The sequence below is a fragment of the Vulpes lagopus genome, chromosome 17, assembly GCF_018345385.1.
Source record: "Vulpes lagopus strain Blue_001 chromosome 17, ASM1834538v1, whole genome shotgun sequence".
In the NCBI taxonomy this organism is placed as follows: domain Eukaryota; kingdom Metazoa; phylum Chordata; class Mammalia; order Carnivora; family Canidae; genus Vulpes; species Vulpes lagopus.
The window spans coordinates 11,142,033-11,164,404 of NC_054840.1; the positions used below are offsets into that span (position 1 = coordinate 11,142,033).

General features: G+C 34.9%; 1 protein-coding gene across 1 annotated transcript in view; it reads left to right on the forward strand.

Moving 5' to 3' along the window:
- Window positions 1-4,746: 4,746 nt before the first annotated feature.
- The window catches only part of BCHE (butyrylcholinesterase), a 58,672-nt gene continuing 41,046 nt past the window's right edge, over window positions 4,747-22,372 (forward strand). Inside the window, exons 1-2 of the mRNA XM_041732066.1 lie at window positions 4,747-5,007; window positions 10,897-12,421. Coding sequence (XP_041588000.1) covers window positions 4,896-5,007; window positions 10,897-12,421 — 1,637 coding nt within the window. The 5' untranslated portion in view covers window positions 4,747-4,895. The remainder of the gene's footprint in view (window positions 5,008-10,896; window positions 12,422-22,372) is intronic.

Consider the following 22,372-nt stretch of genomic DNA (forward strand, 5'->3'; position numbering starts at 1 on the left):
ATCTCTAATCACCCGCAGGCACTTCCATATAGCTGGCATCACACTTTAATTCCATTGTATTCAGTGCTGGCCCACTTGAAAATCTGTCCAGAAATCCACTTTTAAACACCTGTCACATCCATGTGTGAATGTACAGTCTCAGCTCCAGAGACTTCATCAGATTTATTCTGATTAAGAACATTTCCCCTTTTGGCCAGAAGTATTGGAAACGGTCTATGGAGGGCCTCAGAAGATTGCAAAATAAAAAATCTACTTTGTACTAGTCATATTCAATTATTCCACTTCTGGGAAAATAAATTAAGAAAATAAGCAAAAGTTACACCTAAATATCCATACACAAAAATGCCAGTTGCCATAGTGTTTATATAAAAAAAAAATAGAAAGTATTTTTATTGCCTGTATGATTTTTGGCAAGTTACTTAAACCATTTGTGGTTGAATTTCTTCAACTATAAAATAAGAATAACAATTGTTCTCATTCAAAAGGTGGTTCTGAGTTTTAAATGAGCCAACATATTTAAAGTGCCTGGCACAATGTATGCGAATAGTAGTTGTTAGCTAAAATTATCATAAAAATAACAAATGGTGCAATAAATTATGGTATACTCATTGTAATACATCACTCAGTCATTAAATATTTAGTAAAAATTAATATCACGAAATACATTTTATTTTTTTTTAATTTTTTTTTATTCTTTATTTATGATAGTCATAGAGAGAGAGAGAGAGGCAGAGACACAGGCAGAGGGAGAAGCAGGCTCCATGCACCGGGAGCCCAACGTGGGATTCGATCCCGGGTCTCCAGGATCGCGCCCTGGGCCAAAGGCAGGCGCCAAACCGCTGCGCCACCCAGGGATCCCAACGAAATACATTTTAAAACAGGAAACAAAATTATGATACCTCCTGACTATTACTATACATAACTGTAATTATGTACATATATTTTGTAGAAGGCTGGATGAAATACATCAAATGATCTTTTTCATCTCTGTGATATGTAAAATGTCAATCCATATTTTCTTAGGAGGAGGTCTTGTTCTTTTCAAGAAAACCCAAAGGATTAATAAAAGATTAGGGCATCTCGTGACATCAGTAAGCCTAAGGAAGACTAATTGTAATATGGGATTAGTATTTCTCATTCTTTTCAAATCTCCTTGAATGTTGCTGTCTAGAAAACAACCAGCCCAATGGTAACTAAGTCACAATAAAAGCTTAAAAGCAAAAAGCCACTGTGATAGGCTGACAATGAGCATAGACTCCAGACCATAATGAGACCATAAGACCATGTGTGGCCTGAGCTCCAGCATAGATGGCTGCAAAATCTGAGCAGTTTAATGCTGTGTCAAGAGTCTTATGGTATTTTAGCAGTGTCGCTTACAAGGCATCCTTGACAGGTAACAGCATGATCTTAATCATCCAGAGTGACTAGTAGCAAAATAACATTTCCCTAACCCTGAAACATGACTCTCAAACAACCTTTGACCTACAAGGTCTGCTGGATATATGTTGTTTTTTTTTTTTAAATGGTGATGTCACAGGAGCAAAACAGCTGTTGTATATCAAGCCACAAAGAAAGAGACCCTCAAATAAATTGAGAGGAAAGAAATGCACTGACATAATGCATCAGGTAATGTAGCATAGCTGAGAAATCAGAGAGAACAAACTAAAGGGGCTGTAGTAGCGAAAGGTGGTCCGCTGAGGCACAAATGCTGAGCTGAGGAAAAACTGCCAGGTGTTGTAGTCAGTTGGTATTGCCAGCCAGCCACGTCACATTTAACACGATGTTGTGTTTAAAATAAAAATCTACTTGTCGCAGATTACTTTTACTCTTTAGCTTCTTATTTACTGATGAAAAGAAAATCTGTGTATATATGTGATGTATTTTACCTGGTGGGCAGTTGATATTAGGAGTATGCAAAATGCTCTGCCAAAATTCACTAACATCAAACACATCCCTTGACAATTGCTGGATTTGAGAATAAGCCACACCAGCACAGAAAACACTGCAGCAGAGCTGTGTTGGAGAGAATTAAGACATTTGCATACAAAATCACACTTATTAAACCAAGGAACTGTCATCAGAATGACATTTTCTTTCTTTTTTTTTTTTTTAAGATTTATTTATTTTAGAAAGAGAGGGAGAGAGAATCTCAAACAGGTTCCACGCCCAGTGTGGAAACTGAGGCAGAGCTCCAAGTTCACCACCCTGAGACCACGATGTAAGCCGAAAACTAAGTCAGATGATTAACCAACCCACTGAGCCACTCAGGCACCCCAGAATGACTACGTTTTCATTAGAAATACTATCACTTTATAAAGCATTGCTTAATTGTCACTGTACTACCTTTTAAAAAGCCTTTAGGTGGACCATGTATTTTGTAACTTTTATGTGACTAGGTTGTCATCATCTAAACTATATTCTAAATACATTACAAATCATTGTAGTTGGGAGGTTTTTTATCTCCCTCCGTACCAATACCTCCTCCGTAGCAATCTTTGCGGAAAATATATTTTTTAAGACCCAAGTGGCTATTGATTATCCTGGAAACAATTAACATGAAAAGACATCAGACAGATGTAAGTTAAAATTTTGATTCCAACCACTACTAGTGGTGGAATATATAAGCTTCTTATCTTTATAAGTCTTAGCTTCTCCCTCTGAAAAACATGGTTAGTACTATTTAATTAATGTATTTTTGGAATAAAGTAAAATAATAGACGTAACTGTCAATTATAATGACTGGCACAAGGTAGTATCAATAATAAATGGCAGTTCTTATATGTGCCTATTTGAAATTTTAGCACAATATTAAAAACAAAAATGGGTTCACCTACACTTACATGCCTAATGATTGGTCCATAGGGAACCAAAAAGTGACAGATTTAAAAGTGAAAGCTATCATTTGCAAGAGATAAAGAATGCAATTGCGTTGAGAGATCAAGCATTAAAAGTCTTTTTTTTTTTTTTTTTTTTCCATTTTCCCAAACATAAGGTTTCAAAGACCCTAAGCCTGAAAGGGATAAATGTATCCCTGAGAATTCACACTCTTCCAGCTGACAAGTGTATCTTTTTAAAAGTTTGGTGGAGATCGTCCATTGTACTTTTTTGGTCTTGACCAGAAAATTGTGGCTTCTCATCACACTTGACCGCCTGCCTGCGGGGCTCCTGGTCGGAAATCAGCAGTGCTGACCCTCCTAGACCTGGAATGCCCCCGGGGCACCGCGCTTGCCAGGGCCCAGGGATCTGAGCCCTGCAGGCAGCTAACCTAACTGAGCAGCGATCTGCAGGCCTTTATCCAGAGTAGTTACTTTGTTTCCAAGTTTCTCTTTCACACTCCTTTGTAACCACATGAAAGGCACAGATTGAAGGTGCAAAGAATTTCAATACCAAATTTCTTTAGAACTATGCGTTAGGTCTTTAAATCTTAAAATGAGCACATTTGACATTTGCATACAAAATCACACTTATTAAACCAAGGAACTGTCATCAGAATGACATTTTCTTTTTTTTTTAAAGATTTACTTATTTTAGAAAGAGAGGGGAGAATTTCAAACAGTTTCAATATATATATATATATTTCAATATTATATATATTTTTCAAACAGTTTCAAATATATATCTATTTCAGTATTATATATATTTTTCAGTTTCAAATATATATATATTTTTTTTTAATTTTTTATTTATTTATGGTAGTCACACAGAGAGAGAGAGAGAGAGAGGCAGAGACACAGGCAGAGGGAGAAGCAGGCTCCATGCACCGGGAGCCCGATGTGGGATTCGATCCCGGGTCTCCAGGATCGCGCCCTGGGCCAAAGGCAGGCGCCAAACTGCTGCGCCACCCAGGGATCCCTCAAATATATATATTTTTAATATTATATATATATTTTTCAGTTTCAAATATATATTTTTTTCAATATAATATATATTTTTCAGTTTCAAATCAATATTATATATTTTTCAGTTTCAAATATATATATTTTTAATATATTTTTTTTAGTTTCAAATATATATTTTTTCAATATTATATATATTTTTTCAGTTTCAATATATATATTTAATATTATATATATTTTTCAAACAGTTTCAAATATATATATATTTCAATATCATATATATTTTCCAGTTTCAAAAATATATATTTTTCAATATTATATATATATTTTTCAGTTTCAAATATATATATTTTCAATATTATATATTTTTCAAACAGTTTCAAATATATATATATTTCAATATTTTTTTCAGTTTCAAATATATATATTTTTCAATATTATATATATTTTTCAAACAGTTTCAAATATATATATTTTTCAATATTATATATATTTTTCAAACAGTTTCAAATATATATATATATTTCAATATTATATGTATTTTTCAGTTTCAAAAATATATATTTTTCAATATTATATATATATTTTTCAGTTTCAAATATATATTTTTTCAATATTATATATTTTTCAGTTTCAAATATATATATATTTCAATATATATTTTTTCAAACAGTTTCAAATATATAGATTTTTCAATATTATATATATTTCAAACAGTTTCAAATATATATTTTTTTCTTTTTTCCTTTTTTTTTAAGGGGGGAAAACACCTTAAAAGTTCTGGTAGTATTTAAAAGGGAAAACACGTGCATTTCCTATTCGTTTCAGCTGCTGGTAGCTGAAGGCTCTGCACCCCCCCCCCCCCCCCCCCCCCCCCCGCCCCGCAGCCAGCGCCCGCGCCCGCGCCCGAAGCAGGAGTCGGGTCCTACTCGGGTGACCGATCCCCACGGCGCTGGAACCCTGAGCCTCGGAACAGATGTCGGGAGGTCCAGATTGGCTGCGTCCAGGGCCGGGGCGGCTGCCAACTCTCGCGAGCTTTGTCCGGGGGAGGGGATCGCGATGTCAGGGCAGCCCACTTTGCAGGCTGGAGCCGCCGCTGCAAACCGCGCTCCCGAGGAGTTGCACGCTCGCCGCTCCCTGCAAACTTCTGCGCCGCGTCGCAGCGCGTCAGGTAAGCTGCGGGTGTCCAGGGGCACCTTACGGCGAGGCTCGCCCGGCAGGAGGAGCGTCACCCCTGCACTTGTGTGCTGTGCCCCTGGGTGCTCCGTGGAGCACGGTTATTGCAAGTGGGACAGATGCAGCCAGCGAGCGGACACATGCATCCCATCTGCCCGTTATTCAAGGGACCTAAACCGAGTCATTTGCCTGCGGAGGAAATAGCGAGATGTATTCAGCTCTGTGCGAAGGACCGTGGCAGCACTTGTGGAATCCCTGGGATGCGCGCTCTGAGCGCCCTCCCTGCGCGGGGACACTTCTGCGCTGTGTTTTACCCTTAAATGCATGATGCAGGGAATCTCTCCTGAAAAGAGTGACAAAAGTGGTCCCTGGCCAGTCTTACTCTATTTTTTTTTTTTTCCTTTTTTCTTTTTCTTTTTCTTTTTTTTTTTTTTCTTTAAGTGGCATGAAAGAATAGTTCTCTTACTGTCTGGCTTGACACTGTACCTAATCATCATTTTGTCATCTGAAACTTTAACAGTATCATTGGCAAAGAATGAGGTCTAGGTTTCTTGTATCTAAAAGAAAATTCTGTTTCCTAATTTGGTTTGCAAACTTTTCTCCCTGTGTCCTGTGTGTCCTTTAGGAAAAAGAAAATTTGCATTTAAAGTATAGCAATATATTGTGGATTTGCTATTATTTCTGTGATTATAGAAACAACTAGCAAATTTAGATTTTTCTGCTCATCCTACAGTCTTGTAAATCTGCCTTTGTTTTAGTGACATCAGTTCTTGTTTAATCAGAGGATTAAGCATTGAATATAAAATGTGTGAATGATTAAATTAAACTGAAATGTGACCCAAATTATTCCATGGTTTAGGATCTCTATTTATAATTTATTTTTTATTTCAAAAGTAGGCCTTCCAAATTTGTATAAATATATTACACAATAATAAACTCAGCGAGGAGTTACCATCACTAGTCTGTCTATGCTTTCCATAATAAAAACTATCTCATACTTATGATAAACATAATTGTATTTCACTTATGTAAATAGTTACTTATTAGGGGATGAGCATGAGTTTTTGAAGAGTGACTTTAAATGAAAATCTTTAGAATTCTCTGTGAATTTGAAATAACATCACCTTTGAATGACAAATAAAATTGCTAATTGGATTAGCAAAGTTGTTTCAGCATCCTAGATTTATTTTTATTCTTGTTTATTTTTAATGACCTGCTTCTTTAACTGTAAGAAAATGTCTTGAGATCCACATTTCACTTTATTTTTTCACTTTTTAAAATATAAACTAATAATGTTTTGGCAAGTCACTTCTTGTTTATAAATTTAGTTTCTGCTTTGAGTCGTTTTTTGATAATAATTAATAATAACATATTTAAATTAATGCTTTCATGCCAAAATCTGCTCATTCTTAGAGACACTGCAGGTTGTTAGAGGGTCGTAATTGAATAGACATCAATCAAACACCAGATTCAACTTTCAAAGACCCAAGATATCTCTCTAATAGTAAATGTTTGAATTACTTCAACTAAAAAAAAAAAAAAAAAAGAATTACTTCAACTATCTTCTTCCTGATTGAGGGCAGATTCGGATCTTACGCTTCTCATACCTAATATAGTGTCTTATATCTGTACACATTCTCTCAGTGCCTAGGGTACCCGAAGGATCCCTGAAAGACAGTGCTATAGTCTATTTATAAACAGACTTCCTCAGTTCCCCACTTCAGATAGCCTACAACAAAACAAGCTTTTTAGATTTGGTATAAAGGCTTAGTTGTTTTATTTTGACCAAATACATTTATAGGCGCTTGTTCTAGATCATATTATCTAGATGGCTCTTGCCCCACTATTTTAAGAAGGCTTATTTTTATATAGAAATGAATCTTATAACTTTAAAAAAAACAGGAAAATTACACTCGGAGAAAACTATTATCAATATTTGCTCGACCATCTTTTAAGAAGTCCTAGGGTGGCCAATTATTTTGAAAAGGTGGTTGACAATTAGCTATGGCAAATAAGTAGCTCTATCAATCATTTTATTACATCCGTATCTTAGGGCATAACATATATTTCTTAAAATTGATACTACTTTCAAAATTAATTCAAAAATGAAAAAATAATGGTTTTTTTTTTTGCATTTTTTTAATTTTCAAAGTTACATTGTTAAAAGTTTGGAATATTTTCCAAAAATTGCCAGTAGATTTTGATATCCTGAAGCACTTGACAAACTAGGGATACTGTAGTCTTCATTATCTTAGGTTTTTCCCTCTTCCCACTCCCTTCATTCATTTTCTTTTGCAATTCCAAAGGAGGACTCCTGCCTTTCTTTCAAAAACTATGGCAGTAAGTGAATTAAATTCCAATACTCACTTGTAGTTGGTATGGAAAATTTCCCCATTCTTTATGATAAATGGATTATATATTCCCGAAGTTTAAATTGTTTATTTAATGTGACATTATTCAACTTGCACCAGAATTTATTGAAGAAAGACAAATGAAGTTTTCGTTAATGTTTTAATTATTAATAAAGATTTGGATATATAGGCTAATTATATTTTCTCAGTCTCCTTTATTCCTCCTTTGATTATTTAATCATGTGATAACATATACTAAAAACATGAAGCAACCTGTTAAAATAGAGAATACTGGATTATGAAAAGGACAACATAATGCTTATTTAAATAAGGGCTACAGCTAACTATGAAAATATTAGCCTACACTAACCTAGCAATACATATTTTCATGTTAAAGTCTAAACTTAATAATATGGTATATAAGCGCTCCAACAGGTAGCATGGTGGTGAGTTGGAATTATATTGCCATTCTCACAGTGAATGCATGCTTACAATGATTTTTTTGAATGTTACTAATTACATTATTTGTGAGCTGATGACTCACAGATCATCCTTGAGAAAGCAAGATAATTACTTGCCTAAATCATACTATATAACATTAACATCTATTCAGCACAAGCATAAATAAAAACATACAAGACACAGCTATGTAAACCAAGCTAAGTGACATGGAATGATACTATAACCTTTTAAGTGTTATAATAGATATTTTTTTTAGTATTCAAGGAAAATTATTGCATTTATTAATTACATACAAAACCAAAATGTTTCGGTAGTATATTATACTTGCTGTGCAATATAATTATTAAAGCATACAACAAACATTTGAAAATTATCAGAGACCAAAAATCACATAGCATTAAGTGTTTGGTTTATAAAGGTAAAATAATGTTTATATAAAACCAAGAAAAAAAAAAAAAACAGACAATCTTTACACTCAGAAGAACATTGCTTGAGCGGGGCCACAGGGAGGAATGAGTACAACCAGACATGCTGCAATGAATCTGTTGAAATGTAGGTTAGAGTTAACCCGATTTGCGTCTTAATTCCTATTTTCTTTGCAAAGCAGGTTTTTAAAAAAGAAAAAAAAATCCATTGCTGCACTTTTTTCTTCAAATGTCCCCTCCATCTATTTAAGAGAAAGGGTTTAGAAATTATCAGAAGGACTTAAAAAGTAAGACTGCGGTTGGTATGCCTCTAAAACTCCTGAACTGTCAGAAATATAAAATTTCAGTAGTAAGTGCTAAGTCTACCAGAAGCTTCACATTATTACTACATTATCACAATGTTATGATATCATATATTAGAGTTATCATAATTTATCATAAATATTATAGCATATCATAATAGTATAGAAATCATAAATATAAGAGTACAGAAATAGTATTAAAGTATTATATACTTCAATAACATTTTAATGGTCTTTACAGGTTCAGTTGTATCAAAATTGACAGTATAAAATAATCAGTTTTTTAAAAAAACTTATTAGCTTAATAATCATTATAGATAGACATATATGTGTATATATATGCATAAATATATAGACATTGATATAATTAAATCTAGATATATAGATAGAAACAGAGGTAGAGATATCTGTAAGTACACTAACAAAATACTGTACACAGTTGATCAATTTATCCAGATCTTTTGGGGGCTCAAAACATACTGGCTGATCACTAGCTATATCATTAGCGGTGGCAAATGAGGTTGATTTAACATTTGAGAATCCTAATCTTGTGACAGTTTTCAGGATAATACTTTATTTTCTCTACCTTCTGAGACAACCTAAATTAAAAAAAAAAAACCACTAATACAAATTCTCAAAGCTCACAGGATTAGCTTCTTAGGCACATAGATTGTATTTACAATTACAGTATGAAAAAATAATACAGAAAAGGTTGTGTACATTTGCGGACCTTTGGTATTATTGTGTGGAGGAGAATCGGTGTTTGTATTTGACTGTTTCAATCAGGTTTTATTCCAGTTATATAAAGATGTTAGTTCTTTAAAATAATATGGGCATTACATTTCTGTGTCCCTCTGTGTCATGTGAAGTTTCAGTATCTGATTTTTAAGTGTTACCAACTTTAAGGCAACTCGGTGTGCATTATGAATTTTTTAGACAATGGATTGATTTATTTGACAGAGAGCAAGCACTAGTGCAAGTGGGGACAGGGGCCGATAAGGGAGAGGGAGCGTGGAGCCCCATGCTGCTAGATCACAGGACCCATGAAATCATGGCCTGAGCTGAAACCAAGAGTAGAATGCCCACCCCACTGAGCCACCCAGGTGCCCCACATTATGAATTTTTAATAAAACTGATTTCCACCAGCAATCTTTTTATGTCATCAATAAATATTATTTAATAAAATGTCAAAAGTTATGATTTGGTAGGTCTCCAAGATTCCTTTTTCTTCCTCTACTCTTCCCAGTAGTTCCTTAGCCTTGTCCTCTTAATCTCACTTATTTTGTCCACTATCAAAACACAAGTGATCCAACCATGTTGACACATTTAACCTCACCAGTCGCATATACTTTAATCAATTAACAAATAACATTGAGTAATCCCTGAGTGTAAAATTCCTTCAAAGTATCTCCTCTCACACATCATATTATCAGCTGCTGCTTCTCTCCACTGACATTGTAATTCAGGTGGAGAAGGCTTTCTTTGTTACTCACTTCCAAAGAAATTGTCTGGTATACACCCACAGCCCTCTCTTCCAGTTTTCCCCCATAGTTCTTTAAAGTGGTAGCAGATTTGTGGTAGCAGATATGTTAATTTTCACAGTTTTTAGGAGAAATGACCACTGCTGTATTTTTGTTACTTAATATCCTATGAATAGATCATCCAAATTCTCTTCTGGGTTGTGGAGAGGAAGAAACCACGAAGCAAAAAGGACCACAGAAGGGACCATGGAAACAGAAAAAGCCAGTAACAGAAGTCAAGTCTGGGGATCCTTAAAGGTTCTCAATCTACTTCACACTTCTGTCAAGAGCTGGGTGACCAGGAATAGCACCGCACACATTTCCGACAATACATGACCTTATGTTTCCTCCTCTAACTGAGGTAGAAATTATAACTGTCATAAGTTGTCTTCCACTTAATGCCCCTTTTGGCATGTCTGTGTACAGTAAAAAAAGTATAAATCTACATGCCTGGGACAAACTTCTGCTTTAAAATACTTAATCTTCCAAAAAATAAAATAAAATAATAAAATAAAATAAAATAAAATAAAATACTTAATCTTCCTTACAGAGACTTAATAATGAATCTTTCTAAAATGAAATAATTTCTACTCTCCCATTCCACTTATTTCTATTCTAAATTGAAAAGTGAAATATTTCCAAGCATTTTCTGTGTGTATGTGTGTGTGTGTATGTTTACAAAACCTGTTTCATACTAGCAGATTTATTAGTTTTCGTAATTGGTAGGATTAATAAGAACTACTGTATTTGGGCTAATTATCATAAATAAAATATAATATTTGATGCATGAGGCTTTTAAAACTTCCTAATTACCTCTCTTTCAGAAATCAATATGCAGAGCAAGGGTACAATCCTAAGCATCCGACTTCTCTTGTGGTTTCTTCTGCTCTGGGTGCTTATCGGGAAGTCACACACCGAAGAAGACATCGTAATTACAACCAAGAATGGAAAAGTCCGAGGGATGAACTTGCCGGTTCTTGGTGGCACAGTCACAGCCTTTCTTGGAATTCCCTATGCACAGCCACCTCTTGGTAGACTTCGATTCAAAAAGCCGCAATTCTTGACCAAATGGTCCGATATTTGGAATGCCACAAAATATGCAAATTCTTGCTATCAGAACACAGATCAAAGTTTCCCAGGTTTCCCTGGATCCGAGATGTGGAACCCAAACACTGATCTCAGCGAAGACTGTTTATATCTGAATGTGTGGATTCCAACACCTAAACCAAAAAACGCCACTGTAATGATATGGATCTATGGTGGTGGTTTTCAAACAGGAACATCATCTTTACCTGTTTATGATGGCAAATTTCTGGCTCGGGTTGAAAGAGTTATTGTCGTCTCAATGAACTATAGGGTGGGGGCCCTAGGATTCTTAGCTTTACCAGGAAATCCCGAGGCCCCAGGGAACCTGGGCTTATTTGACCAACAACTGGCACTTCAGTGGGTGCAAAAGAACATAGCAGCCTTTGGTGGAAATCCTAAAAGTGTAACTCTCTTTGGAGAAAGTGCAGGGGCAGGTTCGGTTGGCCTTCACCTACTTTCTCCTGGAAGCCAACCGCTGTTTACCAGAGCCATCCTGCAAAGTGGATCCTCTAATGCCCCTTGGGCAGTAATGTCTCTTGAAGAAGCCAGGAACAGAACGTTGACCTTGGCTAAATTTATTGGTTGCTCTAGAGAAAATGAGACGGAGATAATCAGATGCCTTCGAAACAAAGATCCCCAGGAAATTCTACTGAATGAAGTATTGGTTGTCCCCTCTGATACTCTTTTGTCGGTAAACTTTGGTCCAATTGTGGATGGGGATTTTCTCACTGACATGCCCGACACACTACTCCAACTTGGACAGTTCAAAAAAGCCCAGATCTTGGTGGGTGTTAACAAAGATGAAGGGACAGCATTTTTAGTATATCGTGCTCCTGGTTTCAGCAAAGATAACGACAGTATCATAACTAGAAAAGAATTTCAAGAAGGCTTAAAAATGTATTTTCCAGGAGTGAGTGAATTTGGAAGGGAATCGATCCTTTTTTATTATGTAGACTTGTTAGATGATCAGAGGGATGAAAAATACCGTGACGCATTGGACGATGTTCTTGGCGATTACAATATCATATGCCCTGCCTTGGAGTTCACCAAAAAGTTCTCAGAATTGGGAAATAATGCCTTTTTCTACTATTTTGAACACCGATCCTCCCAACTTCCTTGGCCAGAATGGATGGGAGTGATGCATGGTTATGAAATTGAATTTGTCTTTGGTTTACCTCTGGAAAGAAGAGCTAATTACACAAAAGCTGAGGAAATTTTGAGTAGATCCATAATGAAATACTGGGCAACTTTTGCAAAATATGGGTAAGTGCTGCTTTTTTGTAATTGTTCTTGTTTGATTTTTATTTGGTTTTGCTTAGTTCGGCTTGCTCTCTGGTATAGACTTCATTAAAGGCACAGAAATGTTTTATTATTTTATTTTACTATTTTATTATTTATTCTTTTTTGTACCATAGGCTACTTTGGGGTTTTATTAATATAATGGATTTCAATTTCTTGCATCAAGGTGCTAAAAGAAATCAGCGAAGAACTATTATGAAAAATATTTTCTGATATCATTTCCAAAGGACTGCAAAGTACTTTCGTAATATTAGCCAAAGTTTATATGCTAATAGATGTTTGCCTTGAAAACTAAATTTATTATGACCACACTTTTTAACTTGAAAGTTTATAGAGTTTCCAGTTTAGGGAAGAGTAGGAATATATCTTCTTTCATGCTCATAAGCAGATATAGTGGTAACCGATAGGTAGAAAAACATTGCCATTCAGGAAAATCAAAGCACAGGATGGTGGTGGAGTTGGCCCTCAGATTACTTCAAAAACAAATGCAGAATTCCGCATTTTATCGATTTTTTTCCCTAATAGGTTTGTTCAGAGCTTTCAGGTGATGTGTATTGGACAGGAGAAGCTACGAGTGTTCTCGCATTAGCTAAGCTGCCTCCCCCTTGAACAGCTATATGGCCGGCATTAGATAATCAGGAGTATGTTAGAAGAAACTATTTTTCTTCCTATGTCACAAATATTGTGATATTATGTCCCCAAGAGTCAGAAGAAAATAATCTGTTCAAATATATTTTCTAAATTGTATCTCTTAAATATACAAACGCATGGTAGAGAAAATAAGGGTTTTTTTTTTGCAACCCCCAAAATAATTTTATGCATTGGGATCATTTGTATCAGTGAGAAAAACAAAAGAAAGAGAAGTTCAGACATACATCTGTTTTTAAAAGGAGTCCTGACAGAAACTCACAACTTGATAGATGCTTTAATCCAATCTGTCATATTATCTTTTATAATTGAAAAGAATGTTGATAGTGATATTATTGCTTTCTGGTTTTCTCTTCCAACCTCCATTTGAAATTCATTATCTCTTCGTGTCACTATATAAATCTTCTACAAAGTACTTGTATGATATAATTCTTCTCAAACGTTTTTTAGTGCTTATCCACTGCGTCTAAACCGAAAATTCTTTTGTCTGTCATTAAGAGACCTCTATAATCTTACTGCGGCTCAGTTTCCCCAACAGTGCCTGGCTTCCAATGATCTCATGAAAGCCGAAGATTGTAAGCTTAATATACCTTGGAGCCTGCTCTTGCTCTGCACCCTGCTGAGAACATGTTCCCCTCTCCCTTTTAATGACACAAGTCCTACTTTTTTTGAGGTCCTGAGCACCCACGTGTCGCCAAGTGTATCTTTAATTCCTAGAGTGGTAATTGCTTTGGACCTCTTTTTCCTTCTCAACAGAAGTTATTGACTGTAACTTGTCTCTGTGTGTTTTCTCACTGTATGCTGAGCCTCCCAGACTATAATGAAGTAGCTTCTGAAAAGAGAAACTGGTTTTACTGGAAACTCATGGAAGTACTGGCATAGGCATATGACAAATTCATCAGACATCTGGTTATCAAATGATTGAACAAAAACAAGTAAAGGCTAGAATGAGCAAAAATGGACCTATGTTCAAGATATGCAGACTATTAATTTATCTGTAGTTGTGCAATGTCTTATGACTTCTCCACATCAGCTTCAATTTCTGCTAAAGAAGGATCATCATTTCTAGAGCAGCGGTAGAGTTATTTCTAACTCATTTTGTTCTCACCCTAAAGGCTAGATCTATATTAAATCATTTTAATATGTTTTAAATTCTTACGATTCTAGATATTATAAAGAATTTAAGGAGATATGTTTCTTAAAATTATTGATGCCTGTAATTTTTAAAAGACTTTAAATTTTACATGTCTTTGAAGACAGTCTTTGACACTTAGTAGAATAGATTGTCTAACCCTAATCTACTTCTGTGATTAACATATTTTCGTGGGAAATACATGGAGGTTGACATATTTCAATTATAATGATAAATTCATATAAATAAGATTATAAACTATAAAGATTAGGGGAAATTTTTTAAAGCAGTTTAGTTATCACAAGAGGTCATTTTAGCTGGGAAGTTACTTTACAGTCCATATTTGCATAGTCCAACAGAAATAATAATACTTCTTATGTGTTGAGAGTTGATGGCAAACATGATGTTAATCTCCTGGTATACATTATCTGTCTTCAAAGCACAACTGTGAATAAAAATAGAAGCTTAGAATGGTCGAGTAAACTCCAGTGGAAGCAAAGGTGGTAAATGTACAGTTTGTAAATCCATCCACATCTATCTGACCACAAAAGTGATATATTCTAACTCCGTGGTTATCAATGCAGGGAGATTAATCCCCTAGCCCCTCACCTTCCCACCCCTGGGAACATGCAATGATGTCTGGAGCTGGATTTGAGCGTCACAACGGAGAGTGAGGCTGATCCTAGCAAGGTAGAGTCCAGGGATGCTCCTACACCTCCTCAAAACACAAAATAGCCCCCACACCAACAAAAAATTATTCATTCCAAATGTTAGTAATACCAAACTTGAGAAACTGCAGGTTTCGGCTTCTTCATAAGCCCAAAATGACACATTAAGAAAGTGAAAAAGCAGAACTAGGATCTGTAATAAATTACTCAGGAAAACGAGTTTTCAAGTTCATGGTTCATAAAATGTTTTAGCAAATTCTCCTTCTTAAATCCTGTCTAGTATGCATTGTGGTTTTTGTTGCAATTAAATTCAAAATAAGGGGTGCCTGGGTGGCTCAGTTGATTGAGTGTCTGAATCTTCGCCTCAGCTCCTGTCTTGGCCTTAAGGTCATTAGTTCAAACCCCTCCTGTTGGGCTCCACACTGGGAGTGGAGCCTACTTTAAAAAAATTTTTAATTCAAAATAATTTTGAATTTTTCTTGGTGATTTGTATTATTTTGCCAGTGGCTCCTTTAGTAAACCATTATTTAACTCCCAATTATTTGGATAATTTCTAGATGTTTTGTTGTTGATTTCTAAATTAATTCCATTTTAGTAATAGGCAATACTCTGTAAGATTTTCATCATTGAAATATATTAAAAACTATTTAATAACCCAGCATATGAGCTATATCGGTGATTATTTTATGTGCTCTTCCATTACCTGGTATGGTGTGTTCTGTAAATTTATTAGTTGATGGTCACTCAGGTCTTCTGATATTCTCCCTAATATTTTTGTTTCAAATACTGAGAGAGAGGTATTGACATCTTCAACTGTAATTGTGGTATTAATCATTTATCCATTTGGCTCTGCTAATTTCTTTTAATATTTTCAAACTGTGGTATTAATTTTAAATCCATGCTATTAATTTCCATGCATATTTAGGATTATTTAGTCCTGATTATTTTTATCATTATGAAATGTCTCTTTTCATCCCAAAGTTGGCTTTGTGTAATATCAAGATAGACATGCCAAGTTTCTCATACTTGAGTTTACATATTTTATCCCACTTGTATTTTTAAAGAAATCTTCCTTACAGTTGAGTTGGTATGATTGATTCACTTAATATTTAATGTATTTTTCAATATGATTTTAAGTATATCATCCTGTTTTTTTAAATTCATTTTTCCTGTTGCTCCTTTGCAGCTTTCTTTTTTTTTTTTTGCATTAATTAAAATGTTTTTTATTATTCCATTTTATTTGTATAAAGACATTTTAATTTGCCCTTAGTATTTTTTTCCAGTGGCTGCTTAGGGCTAGCAATTGTTTAACTTGTGAAGTCAACCTAGAGTTAATACTGAAACATTTTGCATTTTGCTACTGGCATTTCCCACTTTTTCACAATTCTCGTTTCCCATTTTCCCTGTTCCCCTTACTACTTCACAAATGCAAGAAACTAACAATACTGTTCCATGTATTCTCAATGTTTTTTGTATTGCTGTCGTATGTTTAGGCAATGTGTAGTACAAAATCTCTCTTAATATATTACTTGCTTTAAACCATCAGTTATGGGATGCCTAGGTGGCTCAGCAGGTAAAGCGTCTGCCTTCAGCTTAGGGTGTGATCCTAGAGTCCCGGGATCGAGTCCCACATTGGGCTCCCTGCATGGAGCCTGCTTCTCCCTCTGCCTGTGTCTCTGCCTCTCTCTCTCTCTCTCTCTCATTTCTCTCTCCTCTCTCTCTTTGTATCTCATGAATAAATAAAATCTTTTTGAAAATTTTTTAAAAATGAACCATCAGTTATATTTGTGTAAATTAATAAAAGAAAAAATGGTCTATGTACCCAAAGGATTGCCATTTCTAACCTTTATTCTTACCTATGGATTCCAGTTTTCATGTGTTATCCTTCCCTTCATGCTGAGGAACATTCTTTAGGATTTCTCATTGTGTAGGTTGGCTAGTTACAAATTCATCACTTTCCATTATCTGGAAATGCTGTTTGTGTTGTTTTTTTTTTTTACTTCCATTGAAGGATATTTTTTAAGAATATAGAATTCTGAGTTGATTTTTTTTCTTTTCCATTATCTTCTTGTCTCTCTAGTACTGATGCAAAGTACTTTCCCCCTGTATGCAATATCTTTTTTTTTTCTCACCCCTTTGGGTTGATTTTAAATTTTTCTCTTTATCTTGAATTTTCAATAGTTTGTCCATGACATTAAGTGTAATTTTTTTTCGGTCTGAGGTTCACTTAGATTCTTCTTGTTGATTTTTAATGTCATATTTGAGATATTTTGGGTCAACATTTCATTGAATATTCTTTCTGCCTCTTTCCCATTCTCATCTCCTTCTAAAACTCCAATTATATGTATACTACGTTGTTTAAAATTTCATAGGTCACTAAATTTCTGTTCCCATTTCTTCAGTTTTGCTTCTGTTTTTCAAATTAATACTCTTAATTGATTTCTCTGCAAGATCACTACCCTTCTAATCTTCTCCAATTTGTGGCTGAAACTATCCAACGAATTCTTTATTTAATTTTAGTTTTCAGATAAAAATTTCTCTTTTTTAAAAATAATTTCATTTATTTGCCAAGAGTCCCTTCCTGTCTCCTATTTAAAAAGATATTATTTTTTTGAGTTCTTGAATATATTTAAAATAGCTTTAAATTTTTGTTTGCTCATCGAATATCTTGTTCATAGATTCAGTTTCCATTTTCCTATTTATTTGCATGGTTAGTAATTTATGGATTTATACTGGACTTTGTGGATTATACGCAGCAAAAATCCTATATTATTGTATCATTTTTTGAAGAATGTATGCTTGCATTTGAGAATGCTTTTCTATTTTACCAGGCCATTCAATTAAAGGGTGTGTGTAGGTTTGAGTTTGTCTCAAATGTGTAACAGGCATGTTTTTATATTTTGTTAGAGTGGATCCAGAGGAGGTCCAAGATATTATATAGATCCTCTAACTTGGCAGAACTTAAACACAAAAGTCGTCTTCACTGAGGGTATGGCAAGTACTTGGTTTAAGGGTCTGCTAGGATGGGGTAGCCTAGGTCTTATTGTGTTCCTTACTTCTAAGGCTTGGCCCTCCATCCAGGTGGACACTAAGTATTAAAGAGGTATTAGTGAGATATAAATGAATGCTGACAACATTTTTTTTTTACGATCTTATTTATTTATTCATGAGAGACACAGAGAGAGGCACAGGCAGAGGGAGAAGCAGGCTCCATCCATGCCGGATGTCTGACTTGGGACTCGATCCCAGGTCTCCAGGATCACGCCCCGGGCTGAAGGTGGCGCTAAACCACTGAGCCACCGGGGCTGCCCGAATGCTGACAACATTATGATAGTTATTCGCTCTCCAACTTTCCCCATCTCTCTTCTGCTCTCAGCCCTGCAGCATCTTCTCTGATCAGCCTCTTTAGACTCTCTCCCTGTATATATTCAGCCCAAGACTCAGCTAAAGATCTGTAGGGAATCCCTGCAGAGACTTTGAGCCTCACTCCTTCTTTTTCTGAAGTCCTGCCCCACAGACTCCAGCTTCTGTATCCAGGAGCTCTTATTTCTGTCTTAACCTCGCTGGAGCTACTCCACTGCTTAGGTTCAAGCTCCCTGCATCTTGGACAAGAAATTCTCCTTATGGGATAACCAGGGTAAACATGGGCTCACTTTGGATTTCCCTGCTCTCAAATAACACAGACTTGTGCTGCCTGTTATCCAGTTCCTGAAACCCACTGCCTTGTGTTTTTGTTTTGTTTGTTTTTGTCTACTTTTATAATCGTTTATGGTGGAAAAGCTAATCCAGTTCAAACCACTTCATCATAGATGAACATAAAGGCCCGAACTCCCCACGTTTGTATTTTAAGGGAACCTTAACCTTTATATTTCTCATTCAGTTATATGAAATTCCTTTTTTGCAGTTACTTTAGAATATCATATTAGTTTCCAAGACATATAAAAGCCTTTTTAGTTTGACTTCTTGGCAAAAGTAAGAGAACGTTATTCTGTGGTAGCACTAAATTGTAATCAAATTTAGTATCTTTAGTTGTAGTGTTTTAAATTCCTTATAAAACAGAAGCCAAAATATCATGTAAGCTTTTGCTAGTTGTAATTACCACCTGTATGTACTTTGCTTACTCCTGCTTTTCCCTCAATCCCATCTTTGAAAATGAATTTAAAACCTTACCCAAATAGCACACAGGTCCGTATATGCATTACATCCAATACCCTATACTAATACATGTTGAAATATAAATTCACATATATATCCATCAATCATTCATCCAAGCAATAACTTGATGGCCAAGAAACTAAATTAAGCAAAATTTAATGACATCCATTCAGCACTATTCCAATTATACAGGAAATTGGTGAAATCAAACTTGATTTATCAGAGAAACCAGAGCAGCTAAAGAAAGTAAATAGCCAAAATATAATTAGTAGCAGAATGTAAGATAGTGGAGGATCATTGTTCCAGGACCTTTCCAGTTGCTTCCTACTATTTCAGATCATCTTTTGTTTACTCTGTCCTCTCCAGGTGCTATATTCAGAGCTCCTCCCATGTACAGCTTCAAGGGGAGCCATTCATGGCCTAGTTACACAGGTGTCCCAATTGTATGGGACAGCTCTGATGGGTCCAGTGTTAATCTTCCTACAGATCTTATGTTTATATCACTTTAGTTACTTAAAACTCCCTACTGTTTTTCCCTTTCTGCAAAATGGTGCTATAAATATATCCCTCTTATCCCTCATATTTAAATATTACCTAATTATTTACAGTTAATTGCATTCCTCCCTGCCATTAAAAAAAAAAATTATTTTTCCTCTTCCAGGCACAAACCACTTCAATCTATTCTTATCTAAGATCAAACTTGCCTTTCCCCCAAAAATGTACAATTGTTTGACTTCCCAGATCCACGTTTTCAAATAAATAAAATTTAGGCAGTTAACTCACTTCTGTTTGTTTGGAAATGATCCATGTATTCAGAATCCCTCTAAAGTGGTTAACATTTCCTAACATTTTTTTTTTTTTTGCCAGAAATAAATGTTATGGCACACTTTTCTTTTGTCCTATTTTGACATCATGAAACCAAAAAAAGACTACTTGACAAAGTATTTGTAACTTGACTGCAGCTTATCTGCTGCTACTCTCATGTATTTTATTTATTTATTTATTCTTTTGCACTGGAAGAAACCTTATCACAGATGAAACAATTATTAAGTGGAAATAAAAATTCACTACTAAACTCTTGGTTGCATGATTCACCAATCTATTAAAAAAATGAGAACAGTTCCTGATTTCTGTACTGGGGAGTAGGTGTGATTAAATTAAAAGCTAAGCCATAATTTCTTAGTGCACAAGACTTTTTTCAATAATTGAGACAATTTAAAAATAGGCATGCTTCCATGTACTAAATTGTAATTATAATGATTACAAATTTCAGATTTGCCAGATTTCTAATGCAATGACCTTTGTTTCTGATTTGGAATATATATATATACACACACACACACACATTAGGGATGGGTCCTTCATATACATGGCTATAACTTCACTATACTAGTAGAACGCACATGTTAATAATGTATTTACTACTATTCATAATGTGAAGTGGATTTAATAATAGTAGGGTTTAATAGGTAGAATTCTATCTTGTTTACTTATATTTGACACAGGAAATAAAGTGATTGAAAGAACAATATTTCAACCCCCCCTTATTTTTCAAGTGAGTGTATTTTCTTAGTGTGTGTGTTTTTTTTTAACCTCCTGCCATCGTTTTGTTTTCAAAAGATAATAGAAAAACTGAGGAAAATCAGAGAAAGCATAAGTAGAGAACCAGTGCTGCTTCTTTCTAAATCTCAGTGTAGGAATTAATATGTGTCCCTACTGGTTATGTAAAGTTTGTATGAATCCCTTCACCAAAAAAATAATTTTCAAATTGCACTTGGAATTATTTTTATTTTCTGTTCCAGCTGAACCAAATATATAGTCTAGGACTTCATTAAAACACGTTTCTTAACAAGCGTTGCCTTGAGTATAGCAAAAGGATAGCAGTTGTGTTATTGTGAATGATACCGTTACACTGGTAAGGTATGAAGTATATAGGTTCTATTATTAGAATGAAAAAATGCTGAGATGATGACGCTGTCTAACATTTCAGATGAGAAGAGTGTGGTCCATAGAAGAAAAGTGAATTGGAGCTAATAGGTGACAGAACAAAGATTAACTATGACTCAAGACTATTAACTTTCATTTCCTTGTATTATCCATTCACCGGGCTGCCTTCACCATGAATTATTGAAAGCAGTCATTAAACAGCCTTAGGAAATGCATTTGGTTGCAAACTAATAATTTTAACATGTTAGCATGCTGATACCTGCCTGGTTAATGCTACAGGGGTAAGGGCAGAGAACAGACTAAAATTAGACATCATGAGATGTAGAGACACGTTTAAGTTTGTCAAAGACTGTCATCTGGCCATCTAGTGCAATTATTATCAGGCTTATAATTAGATTTTCTGACAGATAATAGTTCATGTGGTTTCCGGAGTGAAGAAAAAAATCCGTACCCTCTGATTCTGTAATTATTTGTGGTACATTATCATAATTAACCTAACTGAAACATTTTGATGACTTTGCAAAAGGGTCAGGGTTCCAATCCCCTTGGATTTATTTTATTGCTATCATGACAGCATCAGTGTTCTTTCACTTCAAATTCTGCCCCCGCTTCAGGAATTAGGTGAGAAATTACCCAGTAAGGAATAAAACAATGAATAGGAGATGCAGTGTTCCTGTAAAGTACCCTGAGTTTAACAGAAAGAATATAAATGTAGGTTTAAAAAAATGTGCATGCATTAGTGCAACCTATTTGAAAAGGAGGAATTACATTATGGGACAGTTTGAAGTGTACATGAGATCACTTGCAAAACCACTTCAGGATGCAGCAATATTTTACCCTCCATGACAGTGGAACGAGAAGGAGAAACCAGATGCCCCCAAGGGGCTGCATCTATGAAGCAGCTATAAAAGTAAAATACATCTGACTGTTTTGAAATACTTCAATACAGTAAAATAGGGGAAAACTCTTGCTTTTATAGTATAAAGGGGCTCATTAAAAAATGGAAAAATCACATAATAGGATCCATTTACTTGGAAATAACGATGTGATTTGTTCTGTATGTTTTTCCAAATGTTTTCTGTATTTGGAAAAAATAACATTCAGTGAACTTGTAAATCTGAAGTTGATTCTGAAATTAGAATGAATCACTTTTTAAAAAAAAAAATTTAAAGTCATTATTTCAGTAACATACAAATGCAATACTTCAAAAGGGCTTCAGATACAACAATATGTCATATTTCACTAGGTAACAAAATGCTGTAGCCGAAATGTGATTTTAAATATTTTACTGTATATAATACTATTTTTCTGACTGTTTCACCATCAGATATAACTAAAATGTGTTTAGTCAGACTTATGAGTTCC